At 36.8% G+C, this 24,234-nt stretch overlaps 1 protein-coding gene across 2 annotated transcripts in view; it reads left to right on the top strand.

The window, feature by feature from the left end:
* The window catches only part of Dtnbp1 (dystrobrevin binding protein 1), a 108,074-nt gene that overhangs the window by 26,422 nt on the left and 57,418 nt on the right, over nt 1–24,234 (top strand). For both annotated transcript variants that reach the window (XM_070024533.1, XM_070024534.1), the window contains exons 5-6: nt 5,965–6,097; nt 18,423–18,555. In XM_070024533.1, the coding sequence (XP_069880634.1) occupies nt 5,965–6,097; nt 18,423–18,555 (266 nt within the window). The remainder of the gene's footprint in view (nt 1–5,964; nt 6,098–18,422; nt 18,556–24,234) is intronic.

Raw genomic sequence — 24,234 nt, forward strand, 5'->3', positions numbered from 1 at the left:
TCTGCCCACTCTTTAAGAATTTATTATTGCCTTGGTTGAGTAGGTCATGCTTGCAATACCAGCTACTCAAGAGTCAGAGATTGAGAGGGTTATGGCGCAAAGCCAACCTGTGCAAAAACTAAGTAAGACTCCATTTTGTTGGCTAGAGCTTAGGGTTGCAGGTACTGTAGAAGTCATAAGTAGCAGGAGTGCTGTCTAATGCTGACTTGGCAAAAACATGAGATCCTTCAAAAAAAAATAAAGCAAAAAACTAATGGAGATATGGCTTAAGTGGTAGACTGCCTGTCTAACAAATAAGCGGCCTTGAGTTCAAAACCCACTACTGCAAAAAATTCTTTATTGTTTAGGCGAAACAATCTACCTAATTAAAGTCATCAACTTGCTTAGTTGAAAAAAAAAAGGTAAAAAATTTTCTGGGTGTGGTTGGCACATAGTTCTAATGTCAGCACTAGAGAGGCAAAGACAGGAGAATCAGAAGTTTGAGGCCAGCCTGAGCTATGTAGTGAGTTCCAACCTAGCCTGGGTTACTTAGAGACATATTGTCCACACAAACTTTTACAACAAAAAAATTTCAGTAAGTTAAATGTTGAGTTCACTTAGTCTTTAGGTATTATCCTCTAGAAATAATGACCACATTTCAGTCCCCTGAATTCAATACCAGTTCACAAGTAATGAGAGTATGGTTTTTGAAGGAAAGTAAGTAAAACTTCATTAATTTTTCCAGGCAAACATGGAGCATATGAGCTGCTATTTAAAAAATACATCAGTAAAGTAAATTTTAACAAGGACTAGTCCTACAGATAGGGAGTTGGGTGGGGTGAGGTAAGGAGAGAGCAGGCTTCTAAACGGCTTTCCTTTAAAGCAGCAGCATGGGCTTCCAGGTGTATGTGCTGAGGCATTGCTTTGGACCAGATGGCCTGAAGTCCACTGATTTCCCAGGGAGCCCATGTTAACTCTGGAGTTGTGTCTACTGCTGGTTCACTCTCACCAGTGACAAACGGAAAGGAGCATGATGTCTTTGCCTAGAGTTTTAAAGGCACTGTTGGGTTCCTCCCTCAGCAGAATAGGAGGAAGGAGATAGAACAATGAGAAAAAAAGGGGAAAAAAGTTTTTAAGACTTACTTAACTAAAAGCAAAAGTAACTTGAACTTAAAAGTATTTGTGGTACACACTTAAAGCTTTATTAGCTAAGATCAATGTATTCTGTGCTGTTGATGTCAAACTTCCTTTTAGTCTTTTATGGGATTCTGACTTTTGATCTCAGCTGACTTTATCATTGAAATTAATGAAGCTGAATATTTGATGAACACAAGATTATATATGGTGAAAATTAGACTAGTATTACTCTTTATTAATTACAAAAAGAGGGTAAATATTGGTCTCTGGCTCTAAATTAGACTGTACAGTTATAAGCTATGTTACAACATTTCTCAGTCAACAGTAGATCAATATACAGTGGTGGTCCCATAAGATTACAGTGAAACCAAAGCATTCCTGTTGCCTAGTGACATCATAATCAATGTGATGTCATAGTGTAACTCATTCTTCACATACCTGTAGTGGCACTGGTATAAAACACATACTGCACTGCCACTCATATGAAGGTATAACATATACAGTTGTATATGTATATAATACTGGATAATGAAAATAAATGGGTCTCTTACTGCTTTATGTATTTACTATACTATATCATTATTTTAGATCATACTCTACTCCTCTTGCTTGTTCCACAAGTTCTTATGAAATAAGAACTGTGCTGAGTGATACCTGTACATTTCATTTACCTTGTGTCTTCATAGTATCATTTCCTCTTGTTCTTGATTTTATCATATGATTTTTTTCTTCCTCATGGCCATAAGCATAAAACCTACTTATAAGCCAGGTGCTGGTGGCTCACATCTGAGACCTGAGAATCGCAGTTCGAAGCCAGCTTGGGCAGGAAGGTCCATGAGACTTTTATTTCTAATAAACTACTCAGAAAAGGCCAGAAGTGGTGCTGTGGCTCAAGTGTTATAGAACACTAGCCCTGAGCCAAAGAACCTTAGAGACAGAGCCCAGGCCCTGAATTCAAGCCCCAGGACCAGCACAAAAAACAAACAAACCCTACTGGTAAAAGAGTTGCTAATAAGGGGGAAAAGTAACCAGGGACTATGGAGGTAGGCATGTCTCATTTCACAGCTGCAATGTAAAAAACAAGAACAAAGTGATAGAAGCTGTTATAGAACCTACACATTGAAAGCTGAGACTAATAAAAATTTGAGAGGGACTTTACATCAACTATGAAACAAACTCTAGTGATGGAAAACCAGACAATAACGTATATCCCTCTTAATGCTGTGGCGATTGTGGCCAAAGCAAAAGGTTTGTTTGCAGTATAAGAAAAAGCTGGTCCCAACTTCATGTTTGGTTTACTGTTGTTCTAAATGGTGTAAACAAAGGTTCATTGTGTAATGAGAAAGTAATAAGTCAACAAGGGCTGATGTGAAGGTGGCTGATGAATTTTTGGAACTCTTGGTAAGCTGATTATAGAGGAAAATTATTTGCCAGTGCAAATTTCCAATAATGTTTTTCCTGTGTAGAAACAGTGGTCCAAAAGGCCAAGGGAATTGCCTAGTTTGTCTTTTTTTTTTTTTTGGTGCTAGTCTTGGGCTTAAGCTCAGGGTCTGAATGTTGTCCCTGGGTGTTGAGGGGATACTATGATTCTTAGGAAGTGACTGATGAGGCGTCATTGGATCTGTAATAGAGATGCACAGCTAAGAAAGAGGGAAGAGAAGAGGAAGCTGCTGGAGAAGAAAAAGAAGCTGCTGAGCTTTGACAGACATCAAACTCTAAAAAAGTTTCAAGTCATCAACTTTCAACATCAAAAGACATTCACTCATGGAGAGAAATGTTCATGGTGCATTCTCTGCTTATAAACACATCTATCTGTTGCAACAATGAGAAGTACAAAATGTCATGTCAAAACCAGCTTTACAATGTCGGTGGGGGGGGAGGGGGGTATAATTGGGTGGGGGGAGGGGGGCGGCTGGGAAGGGAGGTGAAGGGTAAACAAAGGAGGAGGCTGCAATGCTTGGTAAGAAATGTAGGCATTATCCTGCCCATGTAATTGTAGCCCCTCTGTACAGTATGTTCTCAAATAAAATAAAATAATATTTAAAAAAAAAACACATCTATGATGAAAGACAAAAGAAACAGACTAAGCAAACCACCATGGACATTTTTTGAAAAGAATGACACCTCCCCAAAAAGAGCCTAGGCAGGTCCTGGGGCTAGGGGGTGGGGTGGAATCTGAAGAAGAAGTTGCTGTTTATATAGATGACAGCTCTAGGAGAGTCACGCCTCTGATGACCTTCCAGTGTGACAAGATGGGAAGGTAGAAGACTGCTGATGCATGTGTTCATTTTAACAAAAATGCTTAAAAAGACAAAAACTGAAAAGAGTTTCTATATGGAACCCAAGCTGGCCTAGAAGTTATGATCCTCTTGTCTCTATCTCCTGAGGGATGGGATCACAGGTGTGCACCACTACACCCGCCCTCTGTTCAGTAGTTTTGAAGCTACTTTTAGAGATCTTTATATAGGCTGTTTGAGAACATGTAAAAGTTCACAGAATTTCTTAAGTTCACAGAATTTGTTAAGCTAGTGGTGATGTACACTTGTAATCCTAGATACTTGGGAGACTGAGGCAGAAGTATTCCTTGAACTCTCAGGAGTTTTAAAGCCAGTCTGGGCAACATAGTAAAATCCTCCCATTCTCCCCCCCCCAAAAAAAGGCTGTTTGTATTAAGGCTGGTGTTGTCTCTCCAGTATACCTTGAACGTGAGAGTTGCTGTGGTTGGTTATCTTCTCAGTATGGGTTGGAAATCAGCACATTGTACCTTAGTTCATTTCAGATGTGGATTCTGTTAGAATGTGGAAACAATCTTAACACCACATCCAAATAATCTTCTGTCTTCTTTTGATATATTGATTCCTCTAAAATTCTTAAACTATTGAGATTTAGAATCAGATGTATTTATATTCTAAATCTTGAAGAATTTTAATCCTATAAAATGTAAATCATTTTATTAAAATAAATTTAACTAGAAAACACAGTGATAGGTTGTGTTTTGTGGGTATTTTTTTTTCATTTTAGAGCCAGGCTGGTCTTGATCTCATAGACATTCCTTTTGTGGCTGGCCTCTTAAATGCTAGAATTACAGACATGCACCATCACATTGGGTTTGAACTCAGTGATTTTTTTTTTTTTGATCAGTTGTGAATTCAGGGCCTGAACACTGTCCCTGAGTTTTTGTGGGCAAGGCTAGTGCTCTACCACTTTGAGCCAAAGCTTCACTTCTGGTTTTCTGGTGTTTAATTAGAGATAAGAGTTTGATGGACTTTTCCTGCCTAGGCTTTCTGTGAACTGTGATCCTCTAATTTAAGCCTCCTGAGTCACTAGGACTACAAGCATGAGCCATAGTGTCTGGCTTTCAGTGATTTTGTTTGTAAAAATCAAATGTATTTTCCCGGGTGCCAGTGGCTCATGCCTATAATCCTAGCTACTCAGGAGGCTGAGATCTGAGGATGGTGGTTCAGAGCCACCTGGGCAGGAAAGTCTGTGAAACTCTCCAGTAACCACCAGAAAACCAGAAGTGGTGCTGTGGCTCAAGTAGTAGAGTGCTTATCTTGAGCTGATAGAGCTGAGGGACAGCACCCAGGCCCAGAGTTAAAGCCCCATGGCAGACTGGAAAAAAATCAAATGTATTTTTGTCTAGTATATAGTGGATTCTGCCAACTTTTTTTAGTTACAGAGAACATAGCTTATTATCAGTCCTGTTTTCAAAAGGTGACTTCTCCTTGTTCCTATACCTTATTGTAGACCCTTTTCTCACCTACTATTAAGACAGAAACAAAATTGTCATGGAGAAACAGATGGTCATTTCCTCTACAGTCTTCAGGAAAACAAATTAGAATTATTGTTTTTAGTGCCTTTTATTAGTGTCTTTTATATTTCAGTTCCTTTTTTGTTAATGGAAATCTTTATCTTCTGTTTTTAGAATTGACTGATTTTCCTAGTAATTCCTTCTTACATAGTACCCTTTACCTAACTTTATGCCTTTTAATTTGTTTCTCTTAGTAATTCCTTCTTATATAGTACCCTTTACCTAACTCTGTCTTTTCATTGTAAATTGATTATAATGTATTTACAATGCATTAGGGAAATTTCTGTTATAAGAATTACTTTCATAAAGCAAACAAGTACATCTTAATTATCTTTTGGGCTTGTCTTTGTTTTCTTTTTGGTGATAGTTTGTGGTTTTTGTGGGTTTGGACTTTCAAATGAAGTTTCTTTTAAAATAATGTATACTTGAGGTAATTTCTTTTTTTAAAAGATGTTATAGAAACATTGTACATCTCCCTCTTTCCTTTCCTCTTAAAACAATTTCAACTGGTTTCATTGTTCCTTTTTTTGTTTTGTCAGTTATGGGGCTTGAACTCAGGGCCTGGACACTGTCCCTGAGCTTTTTCTCTCAAGGCTAGAGCTCTACCATTTTGAGCCACAGCACCACTTCCCAGTTTTCTGGTGGTTAATGGAGATAAGAGTTTCATGGACTTCCCTGGCTGGGCTGACTTTGAGCCACGATCCAGATCTCAGCCTCCTTAGTTGCTAAGGTTACAGACATGAGCAACTGGCACCCAGCTGTTTCATTTTCTTCTATGCATAGAGTGCTCTTAAAAGTAATTTCAATCTCTAAAGTCATTTTTGAACTTTTATCTTCACTGGATTAAGATGCTGTGACACAAGCAGTACTTGGAGTTTTCCTATACTGAATATTAAGCTGATTCTTTACTGAAAACAAGTAACTTCAGTCTTTATATAACATGAACTGCCCTCTGTACAGCTGAACATACATTAACTGTGCTGCTGGCTGTAATTTTGTTGATTGGATTGTCTTTTGTCCTCTGGTCTATATTTTAGCTGGTGGACAGTGAGGTGGTCATGCTCTCAGCACACTGGGAAAAAAAGAAGACCAGCTTGACAGAGCTACAGGAGCAGCTCCAACAGCTTCCTGGTCTGATAGCAGACTTAGAATCCTTGATGGCAAACCTGAGTAAGTTTGATGTTTGTAGTGTACATCATTTTTAGTAATGAGATTTAGTAATGTAATTTCAATGCTTTCTAAGAATTCATTAAATTCTTGGTTAACAGGGTTTGGGAAAAATAGTGTATTCTAGTTAATTTCAGAGTCTAATTAAGGATTAGACAGAAAGTGATTTGAAGTGTGGAGATGATTTCTAAAGTGTACCATTAATGTTTTCTGCCTCAGTTCAGCTCAGTAAACATAATTCTAATTTCACTGACTTAGAACTGTCTTTGTGAGATTAGATCTTTTTAAACCTGTAAAGTTGGAAAATAAGAGGGGTTAGGGTAACTTCGTCTTGACTGTAGGATGTATTCTAAAAGTAGTGGTTTAAATTTTAGGACTGCTGGAGCTTCATATCTTACAGAGTGCTTTTTCTTCTTCATACTGATAAGAGATCATACTATTTCAGTTAAATGAAAGTACTTGCTTGGCTACATTTAAACTTTATGGAGTTCATTATTTTCTTTGGGTGAATTATGTTGCTATCCTTCTTATATATATACATTATATAAGTGTATATATATATGCAGAAAAGTATACATTGTGTTTGATAATTGTACACCTGAAGGAAATAGTGAAACTGATAGTTGCCAAAGGACTAAATAACAATTTAGATTTCCATCTGCATTTCCAGAATGTAAAATTGAAGGATAAACAAAAAGTAAAATGTGTGTTAGAAATTTCAAAGTTACTTTGGGGTGGGGAGAGAACAATTGAAAATAGCTGGTTGACATCAGGTTATTTCAGCTTCTCTTTTTATTGTAAGATTAAAATGGAGGTCACTTATCTTGCCAATTAAAGTTGGCTTTTTTAGGGGGAAATTTGTCTGTTACCTTTCTGTTTATTCTTTTGGGAAGGTCAGGGAAATACTAAGTTCCTGTTTGATGCTGTGGAACTTGAACATGAGTTACTCCATTTTTATGTTCAGTCTGGTGTGTTGGGACTTAATGCAGTATTGTAGTGGCTTCAACTGTGATTCCTAAGCACAAGATCTAAGTGGAAACAGAATTTAGTGTACACAGGGCATAAACAACTTGAGCTAATAATAACCTGACCAAGTCTTGTAGACAAGAAGGTTAAGATCCTTATCATTTTCTGTTCTTTAATATTACTTTCTTAAAGCAACTTTCTTAAAAGCAACAGCTTTTTGTTTCTGTGAATAGACACATGTTATTTAGAATCCTGCTGTTGGGCCAACATTTATAGCACCTTCCGTGCTGTCAGAGCTTATTAGGTGCTTTAAAGGTACTATCTTTAATCCTTACCAGAGCCCCGTAAGAGTGGCTTTTATTTTCCATACTTTGCAGATAGGTAAAGACTTTAATTTTGGAGAGGTTGTGACAACCACAGTGACTGGTGGGTGATGAGACGGTAGGATGGGACCTGTTGGTATCAGCCTTTGAGAGCTGCTTGCAAGTCTCCCAACCCTTGTAGAGGCTTTTAGGGGGCTGAATTTTTGTTGTTTCTTCAGAAACATGGAACAGATTTTAGTTCCTAGGAGAACTGTGAAATAGCTTTGGTCATTCTCTCCCTTGTTTCTCTCCTGTAGGTCATTATCTTCCTTTGCAAGCCTTGGATAACTAGCTAAGGGAGATAGCCTTCTAGATAGCTGGGGTTTTCTTCTTGCTCTCTTTTAGTCACTTGCTTCTCACTGGTTGCATATCTTTGCAGGTACTCTACTACAGTGACTTCTTTCTTATTTTTAGTTCCTGTACCTGAGAGTAAATTCTGTTTATAGTTGTTTTCTATAGGAAATGAAGCCTATGAAAATCTTTCTTAGAATATGCTGTGTTTTAAGGACTGGGAATGTGGCTTAGTGGTAGAGTGCTTGCCCAGCATGTATGAAGCCCTGGGTTCGATTCCTCAATACCACATACACAGAAAAAGCTGGAAGTGGCGCTGTGGCTCAAGTGGTAGAGTGCAAGCCTTGAGAAAAAGAAGCTCAGAGACTGTGCAGAGGCCCTGAGTTCAAGCTCCAAGACTGGCAAAACATCTTTAAAAAGTAAAAAGTATTTTTAAAAAAACAACAAAAAGAATAGGATGTATTTTCATTCTTATTGAAGATTCTGAGGCCCTGAAAAGGTTTGGTTTTTAGAGAATATATGACCTTATTCTTCAGAAACTGCATTTTAGTTTCTTCAGTATTAGGCAGGGCTTCCAAAATGTTCACTTGAGTTCTGTGTACTAATCTGAAAAATCTCTACTGCTAAGAGCAAATCAAAGCCAAATGATTTCCTGACATAATGTTCTGGGCAGATAGGCACTTCTAAATACAGTTGAATCATTTTCTACCTACTCTATATCTTAACTTACATTGAGTTTTCTTGGGAGAATTAATTTTATCTTGCTTAGTAGATATAAATCTACACAGTCAGTGTTTATGTGAACTGCATTACCTATTAGCATTTGAAAGACATGCTTCTTTTAGGGTTTAATTTATGCTGCTATTTGCATAATATTTGTACTTAATGAATGAGTAACTATGGAAGATAAAGCCTTGGAATCAACAGATATGCTCATATGGAGATGTTTTGAAATTGTGAGGCTTTTAGCTAAGCAAGTTAAATTGCCTGGAATCAGTATTGATGTATAATAGGATACATCATGAAACCAAATTTTGTAAAATAAGTTTTAAATAAGTATCTGTATTATTGGTGCACTTTAGGAATTCATCTTAATGAGTTCAAACATTAATTTTAGATATTGGAATAATTTAATTCTTAAATGTTTATATATATTGATTTTTTGATAGCCTGAAAGTATCGCCTATCATCTCCAAACTACCTTGACACAAAATTGAAAGACTTTCAAGCAGTAATAAAAACAATAGAATAAATAGTAACTGACTTTAACTGAATTTTTTCCCTGTCCTGTCATATCTAATACCTTATCAGGCTACTTAATCTCTTTTGATCTTGTCTTGCTGTCTGGACTGTCTGCTGTTATTAAAGAGGAAAGGTTTTATTAAAGAGCAGTTCAGGCTTTTGATGATGCTTTTAGCATCCTGTGGATTAATAAATTGGAGCCCTAGCTACCTGGTCTTCAAGAATTGTTGACTAGTCCGTACATACTGACTTTTTGTGGGCTATGATCTATTTAATTTAGGAAAGTCTGTGTTATTGACAGTTACTACTAAGTCCCATTATATAGAAATAAGTGATAAAGGTATATGTTGCAAAGTGAAAAATAATGAATCTGAACTTTCACATCTGAGATTGTTTCTCAGTTCTAGAACTTCCTAACGGAGACCCACATAGGTCTCTTCACTAGTCCAGACTTTAGTTTCCTTGTCTGAAAAATGAGGATCAGGGTAAAATCGGGTCATCAAACCTATGGGGTCCTACACCCAGATCTGCCAACTGCATTTAAGAAGTAGGCATTAAGTGGGCTAAAGATTTAAAGAGAAACTTCTCTGAAGAGGAAGGAAGGATGGCCACATGAAGAAATGCTCAACCTCCCTAGCCATAAAAGAAATGCAAATCAAAACAACATTGAGATGCCACCTCATCCCAGTTAGAATGGCTATAATCAAGAACTCTAATAACAACAGATGCTGGAGGGGATGTGGACAGAAGGGAACCTTACTGCATTGTTAGTGGGAGTGTAAACTTGTTCAATCATTTTGGAAAGTAGTATGGAGGTTCCTCAAAAGACTCCACATAGAGCTCCCCTATGACCCAGCAATCCCACTTTTGGGCATTTACCCAAATGATCACAAACAAGACCATGCTAAAGCTACAAGCACAGCTGTTTATTGCAGCATTATTTACCATAGCAAAGATAATGGAACCAACCCAGATGTCCCTCAGGAGATGAATGGATCAAGAAAATGTGGTATATATACACAATGGAATTCTATGCCTCCATCAGAAAGAATGACATTGCCCCATTTGTTAGGAAATGGAAAGACTTGGGAAAAAATTATATTAAGTGAAGTAAGCCAAACCCAAAGAAACATAGGTCCCATGGTTTCCCTTATTTGCAATAATTAGTATATGTATGAGACAAGCAGAAAAGGTCAGATAAGTTGATATTAGGCAAAATGAACCCCAGGATAAGGATTCAAATGTTTTTTCTTTCTTACGATTGTTTTTAACATTTATAAGATGATTTCTTTGTTGCTTTGTATGTCCCTCCCCCATGGTATAACCCCTGTATTTGATGTTGGTATAATTTGTGGAGGGTAAGGGAAAAAACAAATCATATAAATAGGGATACAGGTGGACCTATTCCAACAATGAGATGTACAAAACGTTACGTCAAAAAATGAACTTTACAACTTTGGGGGGGCAAGGGGGAAGGGATGGGGAGAGGAAACAAAGGAGGAGGCAACAATGCTTGATAAAAAATGTACTCATTACCTTGCTCATGTAATTGTAACCCCTCTGTACGATTTTTACAATTAAAAATATCTTTACTGTTTTTTAAAAAAAGAAGTAGGCAGTTTAAAATACATTGTCTGTATTAAATATATAGACTTCTGTCATTACCCATTAAAAATGTGGAAACTACCTACCTACATTATATTAGTTATTTTAAATGTAGAGATGATTTAAAGTATAGGATAATTAATATAGGTGATATGCAGTACTGTGCCATTTTATATTATAGACTTGATCATACAAGAATTTTGGTATCTATGAAGATCCTGGAACCAATCCCACAAAGATGCTGAGTAGTGACTGTGCCTGCCTAAATTTTCATATGGAAATGGAGGATTAAATGAAAACACTTAGCACAGTGCCTGATATGTACAAGGATGGGTATATGCTATCAGAAGACTTTCTAGTGTGAATCTCTCTAACCTTTGCAAATTTACACAGCCATTCTTTTCTGTGACAGAAGGGGATGTTATGCACTTTTGCTACAAAATAGTTTCGAATACAAAACCATAAGATTAAATGGAGTAAGATGAACTAGGTAGTAGTTTATGCATTGCAAGACAGGTATAAGGATTAAATGAAGTATATTTTTTCAGGTTCTGTATACTTCTGTGAAATAACCACGGTGTACATTTTGTTATTGAACTGCAAAGTAGAATTGCAATGTATGGGAATATAGTTTTGAACACTGTTATCTATTGAATTCTCTGAACTATCCACTAGAGGGTAGTCTAATCCTATTCATTCATTGACGTTTAATCCATCAAGGGCTTGTCTTTGAGTTTTTCTATTAGTTTCATACGATTTATTTTAGAAGATTGTCCATTCATCTAGAACTGAAAATTCTGTTCTTAAATAATGTAGTGATATCAGAGAATAGAAGGCAAATACTGAGTTTTTGTATCTTTCTTTTGATCTGACCTAGTCTAATACATTATTGTGTTGCTTTCTTCCATACAGAATTTGAGAGGACATCTAATAAGGAGACTGTCACAGCTGTTTTGAACTATTTTATCTTGTTCTCCAGGTTGCTCGCTGAAATCAGACCTTTCAAAGGGCATACCTCATTGGATACTTTTAAGTGTATACATGGATCTCATTTGTTCCAAAATGGCTTTTTCAGGCTGATGCCTCCCTTCAAGATTTTTGTATCATCATTATTTTACTACTACTGTTTACTACACCGTTAACCTTACTTACTAGGCATATCACAATATAACCTAAGCTTTTGAAGTCCGTGGTTTGCAGCCAAAGATTCCTTTTTTTGTGAGACTAGTTATTTTGTAAGAAAACTCATTAGGGGTGAAATAATTAACTTTAGTGTGCTGTTTCATTTTCTATATATCAATGGCTGCACTGTAGATTATATGTATTTGAGACAAAGGGCACTGAGACAAACTCTTAAGCCTAATTGTTCTTCCTCTGGGACAGTCTTCTCACAAAGATTTGTGGAGCTCTTTCCTGCACAGCTGTCAGGCATTCCCAAATGGTTTTTCACAGTAAAATTCCACCTATTTCTCAAATCACTAAACAAGACATATGCTGTTGTTATAGCAAACAAAATGGTGAGGCTTAATCTCCTTGTAAAGGTATAATTGTGTCCATGAAGGGTTGCTACTGTTTTATGTTCATGCATTCTAAGTTGTTTACCAGATTTACTCATATGCAACTTGTTTACTGATAGGAAATGAACAGGTTGGGTTAGGGATATTAAATTTCTGCCAGTTTAAATTTAATTTAATATACTCAAAATGCGTATCATGTAGGGGATACAAAGATACAGTCTCCACTCTGAAGTTCCTTACTGATTCCTGAGATAGATGCGAGGACACAAACGATTGCATGAATTCAGTCAGAATTAGTCCTGTGAGGCTCTGGAAGTACAGAGGAGTAAGTGCATTTGAGGGCTGGTGATGGGATAGAGGGGTAGGGATGAGTCAAGGCATATCAGCTACTGTCAAGGCAAGGATACAAGAGTCTAGAGGGTTCTTAGGATGATGATTAGTGATCTTGCAGTAAGGTAGACTATGTAAAGGAGAGTAGTGTGGTGTAACAGCAGGTTGTAGACATATAATCCCTGAAAGATCACGTAAGGAATTTAACATGATCCTTGATTCTCAGGAGCTTCTACTATTTTTAACATGTATTTTTGATTAACTTTAGTTATACGAAGAAGTTGCCATTCAATAAAATAGTATATGAATATAATGAATCTTGATCAGTGGCACCCTTTTCAAGATTCTCACATATCCTTCCCAATCCCACCCTCTTCCCTCAATTTTTTAATTCTGTAGGATATGTGTTGAATTTTATGATTGCATTTTTCTACCCTTTCTCTCTTCATTGGTCTACCTCCCTTCCCACAAACTCATTCTCCTTTTGAGTACCCATTTCCTGATGTTTATTTTGTTGGACTGTGAATTAGGCTAAGGAATTGTTACACCGTTTGTGTTTTACCCTGAATCTACCATATTTCAGTTAATACATTTGTATGCACTTGAAAGCCACTTCAAAGTGTTTGCTTACAAATTTATCAATGGTAGCTTCCACATTTGAGGGAAAGCATTTATCTTTTGTTTCTCTGGCCCTGATGTACTTCACTTAACATGATTTTTCCCCCCCATGTCTTTCTTTGTAAATGATGCAATACAATTCTGTCTAATGGCTGAGTAAAATTCTGTTGTGTATATATACCACATTTTTCTCTTGATCCATTCATCCATTGAGGGGCATCTGGGTGGATTCCATACCTTGGCTGAGGTGAAATAAGTGCTACATTGAATACAGTTGTGTAGGTGGCTTCACTAGATCTTAATTTCTACTCTTTTGGATAAATACCCAAGAGTAGAATGGCTGTATCATAGGGTAGTTTTGTGTTTAGTTTTTTGAGGCACCTCCATACTGCTTTCCAGAGTGTTAAACAAGTTTACATTCCTACCTGTAGTGTGCTAGGGTTCCTTTACACCAGCATCTGTTATTGTAAGAATTCTTGATGATGGTCATTCTCCTTTGTTACTCCTTCCTGTAATAGTTTCATGATTTTGAGTCTTACATTGAGGTCTTTTATCCATTTTGAACTGATAATGGTGCAAGGTGATACATAGGAGTCCGGTTCCAGTTTTCTGCCTATGGATTTTCAGTTTTCCCAGTCTTCCAGTCTATGTTTTTTAGTCCCTTATCAAATATTAGATGGCTGTAGATTTTTTGGGTTTATTTCTGGGTCTTCTGTTCCATTAGTAGTTCTCAGGTCTGTTTTTGTGCCATTACCACCAAGTGGTTTTCATTACTATAGTTCTGTAGTAGAGTTTGAAGTTTGAAATTGTTATCCCCCAACACTACTTTTTATGCCCAGGATAGCTTTTGTGATTCAGGACCTTTTGTGGTTCCATATGAATTTTGGATCATTTTTTTCTATCTTGGTGAATAATGATGTTGTGATTTTGATGGGTATCACATTTAATTTGTAATTACTTTGGGAAGCATTGCCATTTTCATGATATTAATTCTGCCAATCCAGGACCACAGTAGGTCTTTCCACTTCAGTTTCCTTCTTCAATATTTTGTAGTTTTTGTTGTGCCTCTACAGCTTTTTAAATTGGACAACATAAATATGGATTGGTGGTACCATTGGTAGTAACAAAGTGACCACTGACTATCCCAGGCATCTACAATTGTCATTCATTGAACACAAGAACATACTTCTATTGCCAAGTTCACAAAGATGTTCCTTTCTTATTAGGAGTGTGTTTCTTTTTCATTAGGTGTTCCAGGTGAATACTAGATTGTTCACATATTTTCACCTGGCCCATGTTATTAAGAGAAGAGTGACTGTGACAGCAAATACAGTTTGAACATAGAACAAACTTCTGTCCATGAGAAACTAACTGGCCCACCTCAGGATCAACTTTATTCAAGTTCCTGGCCTCATTAACTCTGTAGTCAGCTGATAGAGCTAGAATCTAAATGGAAATTGCCAGCTGTCCAAATAAGAATTCAAAAGGTAAAAAACAACATATATATTTTCCAATATGAAGTAATTATTGACTGTACTGTCTATTTTTTTAAAAAGCAGTTGAAGCTTAACATTGGTGGTTTATGCCTGTAATCCTAGCTACTCAGGAGGCTGAGATCTGAGGATGGTGGTTGGAAGCTAGCCCAGGTAGGAATGTCTATGAGAATCTTAACTCCAATTAACTACTCAAAGTTATAATTAGAACTCTGGCTCTCAGGTGGTAGAGCACTATCCTTGAGCAAAAAAGCTTAGGGACAGTGCCCAAGCCCTGAGTTCAAGCCCAAGGACCAGCACCTAAAAGCATTTGAAATTTAATTCCCCTCATGTATTTGGTGTCTTAAGCCTAAGAATATAACGCAGGGAATTATTTATATGTATTTCAGTTAATCCAAAGAAAAGAAAAGTGTTATTAGTATTTTCATGTCTCTCTGTAGATCCTGTTTACCTCGTGATTGTTATTGATCAACCAAGTTCTAAAAGAATTTTATAAAACTTGATTAATCTTTATATTAAATGTTTCTAATTTTACATTTATTTAGCTAATTACTAATTGCAAGTGCTAAATTTAGGTACTTTGGCTTACTTAATCCTTATGACAACATGGTGTGTGATACATATTTTTAGCCTTTTCACAGATGAGGTAACGCATGTGACTTACATAAGAGGAGTAGAGCTTGGGATTCTTTGTGCTTCAGAGCACTGCTCTGAACCAGCTCTCCATGTGCTAAGGGTACATGCATGATGCCCAGGGAGAGTTAAAAAGTGTCCATATTCACATCAGGCACCAGTTGCTCAAGCTTGTGATACTAACTACTTAGGAGGCTAAGATCTCACAATCCTGGTTTGAAGCCAGTCAGGGCAAGAAAGTCCATTGAGACTGATATCTCCAATTAACCTCCAAAGAGCCAGAAGTAGAACTCTGGCATAAGTGGTAGAATCGTAGCTTTGAGCATAAAAGCTCAGGTATAGTGTTCATGCCATGAGCTCAAGCCCCAGGACTAGCACCAAAATTTTTTTTTTATGTTTAGCTAACTGTTCTCATTCTTACCACTCAAAAGTATGGTCTTCTTTTACATAATCCTATTAGCAGTGATAGTCTTTTGTAAGGTTTAGGACACTGGCAACCTAGTTACACTGGAATGAGATAATCTTCGTTTCTTCAGTGCTTACATTACTGTTTCCCTAGATTGTCTCTTAGTCTCATTTTTTTCCATGTAATACAATACAAATAATGTAAACAGCAAGTAGTATAAAATCATTTTACTTTTTCTCTCACATAGACTCCTTACCTACAATTTATAACATTCTTAAAACTTTTAAATTCTTTTATCATTCTTAAACATTCTTAAAGTATATCTATTGATCAGAATTTAGATTTAGCCTGATTATTTCATCTAGCCTTTCCATGTATTAGCTATTTTATGTGGCCCCTAAAGACGGAGTTAGAACCATTATAAACTGGTATTTTCTGTCTCTCTGTTACCAGTGGCTTGCAGTGAGAGATTGCTATGATAAAAGTCATCACCTCAGTGTCTTTGGGCAGAACCGCTCAATTACTTGTCATCAAATTTTCACTTTCCAATAAGATTTTTCTCCAGAATCCATGTCTGTAAGAGTTCAACCATACCAAATAGAGGGAATCTTGTCTTTTGAGGTATAATATGATGGTTTATTTTTTTAGTATGTATTTAGTATGTATATTTTATTGTAAAGATACTGTACAGAGGGGTTACAGTTACACGAGTACATTTCCTATTGAGCATTGTTACCCCCTCCTTTGTTTTTCCCCTATCAACCTTTCCCTCCCTACCTCCCCAAATCCTCCCCCCCCCCCAACCACAAGTTGTAAAGTTTGTTTTTAACATAGTGTCTTGTACATCTCATTGTTATAGTGGGTCAACCTGTATCCTTATTTCAGCATTTTGTTATTTCCCTTCCTAGAGGGAATCTTTATAAGTCCAGATATTTAGTAGAATTAAAATTTAAGATACTAATAAGTGTGACTACTAATAAGTGTGACTACAAGTAGTTTAATCTTTAGATTAAATCTTTAGATTAATCTTTAGATTAAACAAAGATAAGTTAAAGGCAGGCAAAAGATTGCATCCTCATTGGCCAAGAATTATGAATTGAAATTTGAGGAGTTTGCCTCTAACATAGATCCCTTGAAAGCTAGTTTAGGAAATCCATGAATGTAAGTATCTGTAAGCCCAGCTCTGTGGGAGGTAGAAGGTACAGGCAACCCGGAAAAAGTAGTGAGATCCTGTCTCAAAAACAAAATACAAGTAAAAGGACCAAAGGCGTAGCTCCAGTAATAGACTGCTTATCATCCAATCTTAAATGAGACCCTGGTTCATTCCATAATACTGTAGTGGGGAGGAAAACAGAGTCCTATGAAAATCCAGCAGATCAATGATAGATCATATTGTAGCTATTTAAGTCTGAGCTGGCAAAGTTATACAGTCATCTAACCTCTGAAGAGAAAATTGTAGCAGTTTTAGAAAAGTCATCCAAAATAAATAATTGTGTTAATGAGTAACAATCATGATGTAAATAAATCTAAAAGGTCAATGTATCATAACATTTTCATTTTTCTTGACAAAATTGTACACCTTTAAATTACACCCTTGACTATGCTTTTAGACATAAGAGCCCCTTAAGGTGAGTGGACTGTCATATCCCAATTTGGGAGTTAAGTCTTTTAAGATTGGCCCTCCCTTCTTCCCCAAGTTAGGTACCACTCCTCAGAACTCCTCCTGTGTCCAGCTATGCTGCTGCTGGAGTAGGCATCCCTGTGAGCTCCTTGAGTACAAGATCCATCTTTCCAACCTTGTATCCCAATGTCAGGTATATGCCAGTGGTATTCAGTAAATGCTTTGGAGACCTTTTTGAGTTCTCAAAGCTTTAATTTCTAAACCTTTTCTGTTGTATGAGAAAATTAGCAGTCCTTGCCGTTATGAAGTGGATTTATTTACCACTCCATTAGCTGACAATCACTTTACTATAAAAGGAATTTGGTATTCCCTAGCTTTGTGACAAGAGAGCTAGCTTGTCTCTGAATTAATTTTTCCAGGCTCTGGTCTGGAATCCCTTCAGTGAAGGAATTGACCAGATATTCTCTGTGTTCCAAAACATTGCAAAGCTGTGTGGTCTGGAAGCCGAGTAGCTAGAGAAAGACAAGTCAACTGTCAAGTAAAGTTGAGTCTTCATCCAACTACAGACTGGCTCAGTAATCTAGGCTGACCAAGTTTTTCTACATAGTGTTGAAGATTTATTTATTGTGCATTAGAGATTTATTGACCATGCTACCTAACTTGGAACTGTAAAAATTAAGTTACATCAGTTTATTTTGTGTTGGTTTTGTTTTGTTCTTTTTTTTGGGGGGGGGGGAGTCCGGTCGTGGGGCCTGAACTCTGGGCCTGGGCACTGTCCCTCAGCTCTTCAGCTCAAGGCTAGCGCTCTACCACTTAAGCCACAGCACCACTTCTGGCTTTTTTCTTATGTAGTGCTGAGGAATCGAACCCAGGGCCTCATGCATGCAAGGCAAGTGCTCTACCACTGAGCCACCTTCCCAGCCCTTGTTTTGTTCTTTCCTCTTTTATGTGAAAACTTGATTATTCACCTGTGGAAGTTAGGAAATAACGTTAATTATAATATTCTATTCTTGTTAATGAAAGTATTTTGAAAAGTTATGTCTTTAAAATGTTTGAAATATACTGAAAAAAAATTTGAAGTATGTTTTAAATGTTGGTCATTGTATTTAATATTGCCTCAAAGTTGAATAAAGTATATGAAACAGATGCAAAAGTCTCAACATTTCAAATTTTATACTTTTTCTTTTCTTCCTAATCAATAATTCTGACTTTTAATGTTTACTTTTTGTTTTATGTACTTTCAGCTCATTTAGAGGCTAGTTTTGAGGAGGTTGAAAATCACTTGCTGCATCTGGAGGATTTGTGTGGGCAGTGTGAGTTAGAAAGACACAAATATGTGCAGTCTCAGCACTTGGAGAACTATAAGAAAAATAAGAGGTGAGTCTGAAAACCTGGCTACAATGTTTATCTTGTTATCCACATTGCTCCACATTCCATTCTTTATATATTTGGACTGATGAAAGACAGTAGTAAGTTTTCCAAAATGTGTGTATTTAAAAAAAGAATCCCTGTTACCATTGTATAGAGATGAGTTGTGAAAAGCTAAGGCTTTTCACAATATGTAAGCTTGGATTTCTTCTCTGCCACATGTTTGTTCTTTTGCAAATGGTTTATTGTCACCTTTCTTACCTATAGAATAGACATAGAATTTGCAACAGGGTTATTAAAGCAGAGACCATTTTTGTTTTGAAAAAGGTCAACTATAGCAGCCTGCTTAGCCCATAAATCACTAGAATTTGTGAATTCTGGCTATTGTCTTTAAATACAAATATTGGAAAAAATATAACCTGAAATCTTTCTGAAATTCTGAGGGCATTTTATTCAGCTTGATGAAGTATCTTTATTTTTCTGTGTGTGCCAATACTGGGGCTTTAATTTCAGGGCCCCATACTCTTTTTTTTTGGCTCTTTTGCTCAAGGCTAGCATACTACCACTTAAGCTTCACCCTGTATCTGTTTTTTTGCTGACTGATTGGAAATAAGACTCTCATAAATGTTTCTGCTTTGGCTAGCTTTTGAACCTAGATCCTCAGATCTCTGCCTGTTAAGTAGCTAAAATTACAGGTGTGAGCCACTTGTTTCTGGCTTAGCTGAGGTCTCTTTAAAAGAAATGTTTGGGAAACAATTGAGTCATATGTACAAGGTGGATTAATACTTGGTATAGTGTAAATAATTTGAGAGAACCACAGAAAGTTAAGCATATCATTCAGTCAAAGATAGATTGACCAAAAATACCTTTAAATAAATCCTTTAGAATGTTTTCAATTCAGAAATGCGTATTTATGTTTTAAAGTATTTGTTTTAAAGTATTTCTTCTTACTCAAAATAAGGAATATGATGAAGGCTATGTAATTATTTGTTAATACAGGCCCTCCACTTAGCAGAATAAACAATCATTTATTTATCTTTACTGAAAAACTCACTGAAGTGATGAGAAAATTGAAAGTTGTAATGCAGAAGATCAAGAAGACAGAGGAAGTATAGAACAGAAGTAGTGTTCACATCTTATAAGATGACAGTAGACAGATGGATGTCAGCTGATTGGCAGAGCAGGCTGAAACCTAAGCTGCACCTATATATCCCCTGTGCAGATCAGACAGTTCATGTGAGAAACTGACCAGATCTCAAAAACAGACTGGCAGACACAGACACTTAGACACACCCTTAGGAGACAGCTGGGTGTGTATCCCCTGCAAAACTTGAGTCTATTTCTGGAGCTTACTCTTAAATATGAATGCACAGCTGAGGAATCATATTTAACACGGGAAAGCTTCCAAAATGTAGGAACCAAAATCATTACAAAATAAAACTAATATTTTTTAAACACAGGAAAAAGAATCTGAGAGGAGCATAAGAATCATTTAACTTTTCAGCTAGTCAAGCAAGCACTCTACCACTTAGCTATATATCTCTAATCTAGAAGAAAATTTAAAGCAAATAAATAACCATCTCAATTATATGAAGATTCACTAACAAGTGATTACTTTGCATGTATGATATAGAACAGAAGGATTACTGTAGAAAAAGAACAATTAGAAGAAGCTCTTAGAAATTAGGTACATGATGGCAGATGTAAGAAACATGAACAGAAGCACTGGAAGATAATATTAAGTGCCTGTATAAGAGAGCAAAAAGACAAAAGCTATAATTATGAAGAAAATTTATAAGCCCTATTATCACTATAAGCTTCAAAAAGAGGGAAAAAAGGAAACAAAAAAGAGAACAGAAGACAGTCCAAAACTGAAGAATATGGATGTTTGAGTATGAAAAGGTCTGCTAATAACCTAACAAAATAAGTGGGTAAAGGACCTATCGTCAGTATTTGTAAAATTTACTCCATTAGGACTGAGGGTAATAAAATGCTTAAGAAAGATTTTATATTAAGGATCAAAAATCAAAAGGAAATTCTACTGTTTGGCAGCAACATTTGAAGTAGAAAATTATTGGTAGAGTATGACTATTTACATAGCAAAATTAAATATGAAGAAACAATAATTTCTAGAAAGGTTCCAGTTTAATTTATGTACACACTTCAACAGGAAACTACTGCAGGACAATATGCTCTGCACAGGAGTAAACCAAATAGAAAGACAATTCAGCACAGGAGAGAAGCAGTGTGCCCTAAGATTTCATTCAATTCAGAAAAAAGGCAGAAATTTTCCTAGATGTGGTGACAGAAACCTCAGCAGCCCGGAAAACAATGGTTTATCTCACTAGAAGAGGGGAAGAAGTTTAACTAGTAGATTAATATGCTTGACTGTCCAGGGGAGTTTTATAATCTTGTGTGGAATGTTTGGTGGTGAATTAATAATAAGCTTTTTTTTTTTTTGTCATTTGTGGGGCTTGAACTCTGGACCGGGGCACTGTCTCTCAGCTGAAGCTCAAGGCGTACTCTACCGCTTGAGCAGCAGCGCTGCTTCTGAGTTTCTGGTGGTTTATTGGGGATAAGAATCTCACAACTTTCCTGTCAGGGCTGGCTTTGAACCTTGATCCTTAGATCTCAGCCTCCTAAGTAGCTAGCATTATAGGCGTGAGCCACTGATGCCTGGCTAATAATAGTCATTTTTTAAGCATGCATGGCAAAAGAGAACTTTGCAAGAAAGAAAATGAAACTATATCACACATTTGTAAATAATATTCACATAGTATTATAATAAATACAGAATTATGATAGGGGAGAGTGATATATTATTTGGAAATAACAGGTAAATACTAGAAGACATAACAGGAAGAGTAGAATGTGACTGCTGGTAAAAAGCTGGACAGAAAGGTAGAGAGGGTGGAGACCAATCTTCATTAACAACCAGCATTTGTGGGAATATACCTGTACTATAAACATACAAATAAAGTATTTTATATTAGCAGAAGCTTTCCTGAAGTGTTTTACATGGAATACTAGATTGAAAAGGTAGTTTCTGATAAAATGTTTCCAGAAATACTTTATCGTACAAACCTGGAGGTTTATAATACATGACAGTACAGTAAAGGCTCTAAGAACTACTGGAGGCATTTGTTTGACTCAGCCGACTTGCTCACAGAATCAATTTGCATGTGATACATATTAAAAATAAGCTACTTAGTATTCTACCCAACACTGAAATTTTTAAATATTGATTCACAAAGGAAGAGTTTCTTGGAAATCTTCCTTTGTATCAAAATGCTGTATAAAAACTAACCAGTTTTATTTTTTCAGTACATGAGAATAAAGTGTTTTACAGCATTTTTTTTTAATCTCAGGATATCTTCCGGGGCCTGTCATGTTTTTTATCTTGCTCAAAGGTCTTCTGGAAATGTTCTGCTGTGATTACTGGTTCAGCCCATTCTAGAGCCTCCCATCTTAGCTTTTGTCTTTTTCTAAGCCCACTGATCTTGGGAAAGAATCTGTTTTAAAAAAGGGCTGCAACAGCTGGTGGACTTACATCACCAGTTCAGTAGAAGCAGAATACCTTAAGAAAGGGTATCCCAATGAAATTTAAAACCAGTGACCTACTTAGATTTCTTTTACCTGTAGATTTGGATAATAGACCTGTGTTAGTGGGTAGCATTTTTGGAAAGGCTTTTAAAAGGTCCTCTGAAGCTTTCTAGGCTTTGCCTTACCAAATGGGGCTTGCTGAAAATTATACCAATTTTTCTATTTCATCTGTTTTTTTGCTTTCCCACATCCCATCAATATGTGTGTTAATGGTAGAAGTCAGGTACATTGGAATCTTAGGTTCCAATTAAGACCCTGAGGATTTTTATTTATTTATTTTTATTTTTTTTTGTCAGTCTTGGGGGCTGAACTCTGGGCCTGGGCACTGTCCCTCAGCTCTTCAGCCCAAGGCTAGCGCTCTACCACTTGAACCACAGTGCCACTTCCAGTCTTTTCTGCTTCTGTGGTGCTGAGGAATCGAACCCAAGGCCTCATGCATGCAAAGCAAGCACTCTACCACTGAGCCACCTTCCCAGACCCCTGAGTGTTTTTAATGACAGGGTAGAGGTAACTGTTGAACATGAATTTTGACTTAGAGTCCTTCCTGCATGCACATGCTAACTTCTTCATTTGATAGCAAAATACTTTATAGTGAATGTCTAAATGAGTAGTGTCAGACCTTTCCTTTAAAACAACTCAGTTCAGGGCTGGGAAGGTGGCTCAAGGCTAGCACTATATGACATGAGCCACAGTGCCACATCCAGTTTTCTGGTGGTTAATTGGAGATAAGTCTCATGGACTTTCCTGCATGGGCTGGCTTTGAAATGTGATCCTCAGATCTCAGCCTCCTGAGTAGCTACGTTTACAGGCGTGAGCCACCAGTGCCCAGTTTGGATATTTTTTCTAATGTAGGAATTACGGTCCTGGAGAAATATTAGAAAAAGGAAGTAATTTAGGGAAAGAGGAGTCGGTGACCATCTGATTTAAGAACCTTCACTTACCTGTTGCAAAAACATTATCCACTTGGTCTGCCTCTGGCAGGTCCTGCCTGCCTGCTGTTCATTGTATTCAGCTGTCTTGGAACACAAGTGGGATGTTGATCTGATACCAAACACATCTAGAGTTTTAGCAAAACATAGACTGCACAAAAAAGATAAACTTCCAAATTACTTTTATTAGTATGATATATATATATATGTAATTAAAATATATATAGAATGAAGTATATATAGAATAAAATTGTAAATATAATTTAATTTAACTATTATGTGGGAAACCTGAAAACAACTTGCTTTGGCTTCTACAAACTACTTAGTTGATATTCAATCATTGTTTTCCTCTACAGCTCATTTCCTCAGGAAACTTTGCATTTCAGCACATGGATATTACTGGAGGCATGACCTTTTGTGGCAGGATACGCTGTGTGCCTCAGTTTTTTCCTGTGTGTTTTCCCCCTTTCGTTTTTGCTACTTCTCTCCCCTTGCTCAAAGGGGAAATGGTTACTCTGGTCTAGTTAGTTTTTAATGAAATCTATTTGGATTATCAATAAGGAAACATTGTAATATGGGCTTTTATAAATTCTTATATGAATGAGATGCTTTGTGGCTAGATTAAAATGTCTTCTGTATTCTTATAAAGTTTAATATTTTATATCAAAAATTATATATATGTATATTGGGGTTCTGATACCAGGATTTGAACTCGGTGCTTTCATCTTGCTTTGTTTGCTTGCTAGGCTGTTACTCTATCACTTGAGCCACAACTCCAGCATGTTTTCTTGCTGGCTAATTAGAGGGATCTCATGGACTTTTCCATCTGGGCTGGCTTTGGACCACTATTTTCTGGATCTCACATTTCTGAGCATCTAGGAGTGCTGCTGTGAGCTAGCTGGAGTTTTTATTATCTCAGTTTTATTGGCAGTATCTAAAGCACATGCTTGCTTCTCTTAACAGCCTGATCAGGCCACATCTTCACAGCCTGTTTGATCTGATACTTATTGGCCTTGACCTTCACAGTGGGCAAAAAATGTGTTGTCTTTCATCTTCACAGCCAATTCAATGGTCCCAGGAGCTTGACAGTGGCAACATCTGTCTCCTGAGGTCACTCTTCCAAGGGCACCTGGGTTGGGAGGACGGGAGATGTGCC

The sequence above is a fragment of the Dipodomys merriami genome, unplaced genomic scaffold (genome assembly GCF_024711535.1).
Source record: "Dipodomys merriami isolate MVZ:Mamm:240054 unplaced genomic scaffold, mDipMer1.0.p SCAF_16, whole genome shotgun sequence".
Lineage (NCBI taxonomy): Eukaryota > Metazoa > Chordata > Mammalia > Rodentia > Heteromyidae > Dipodomys > Dipodomys merriami.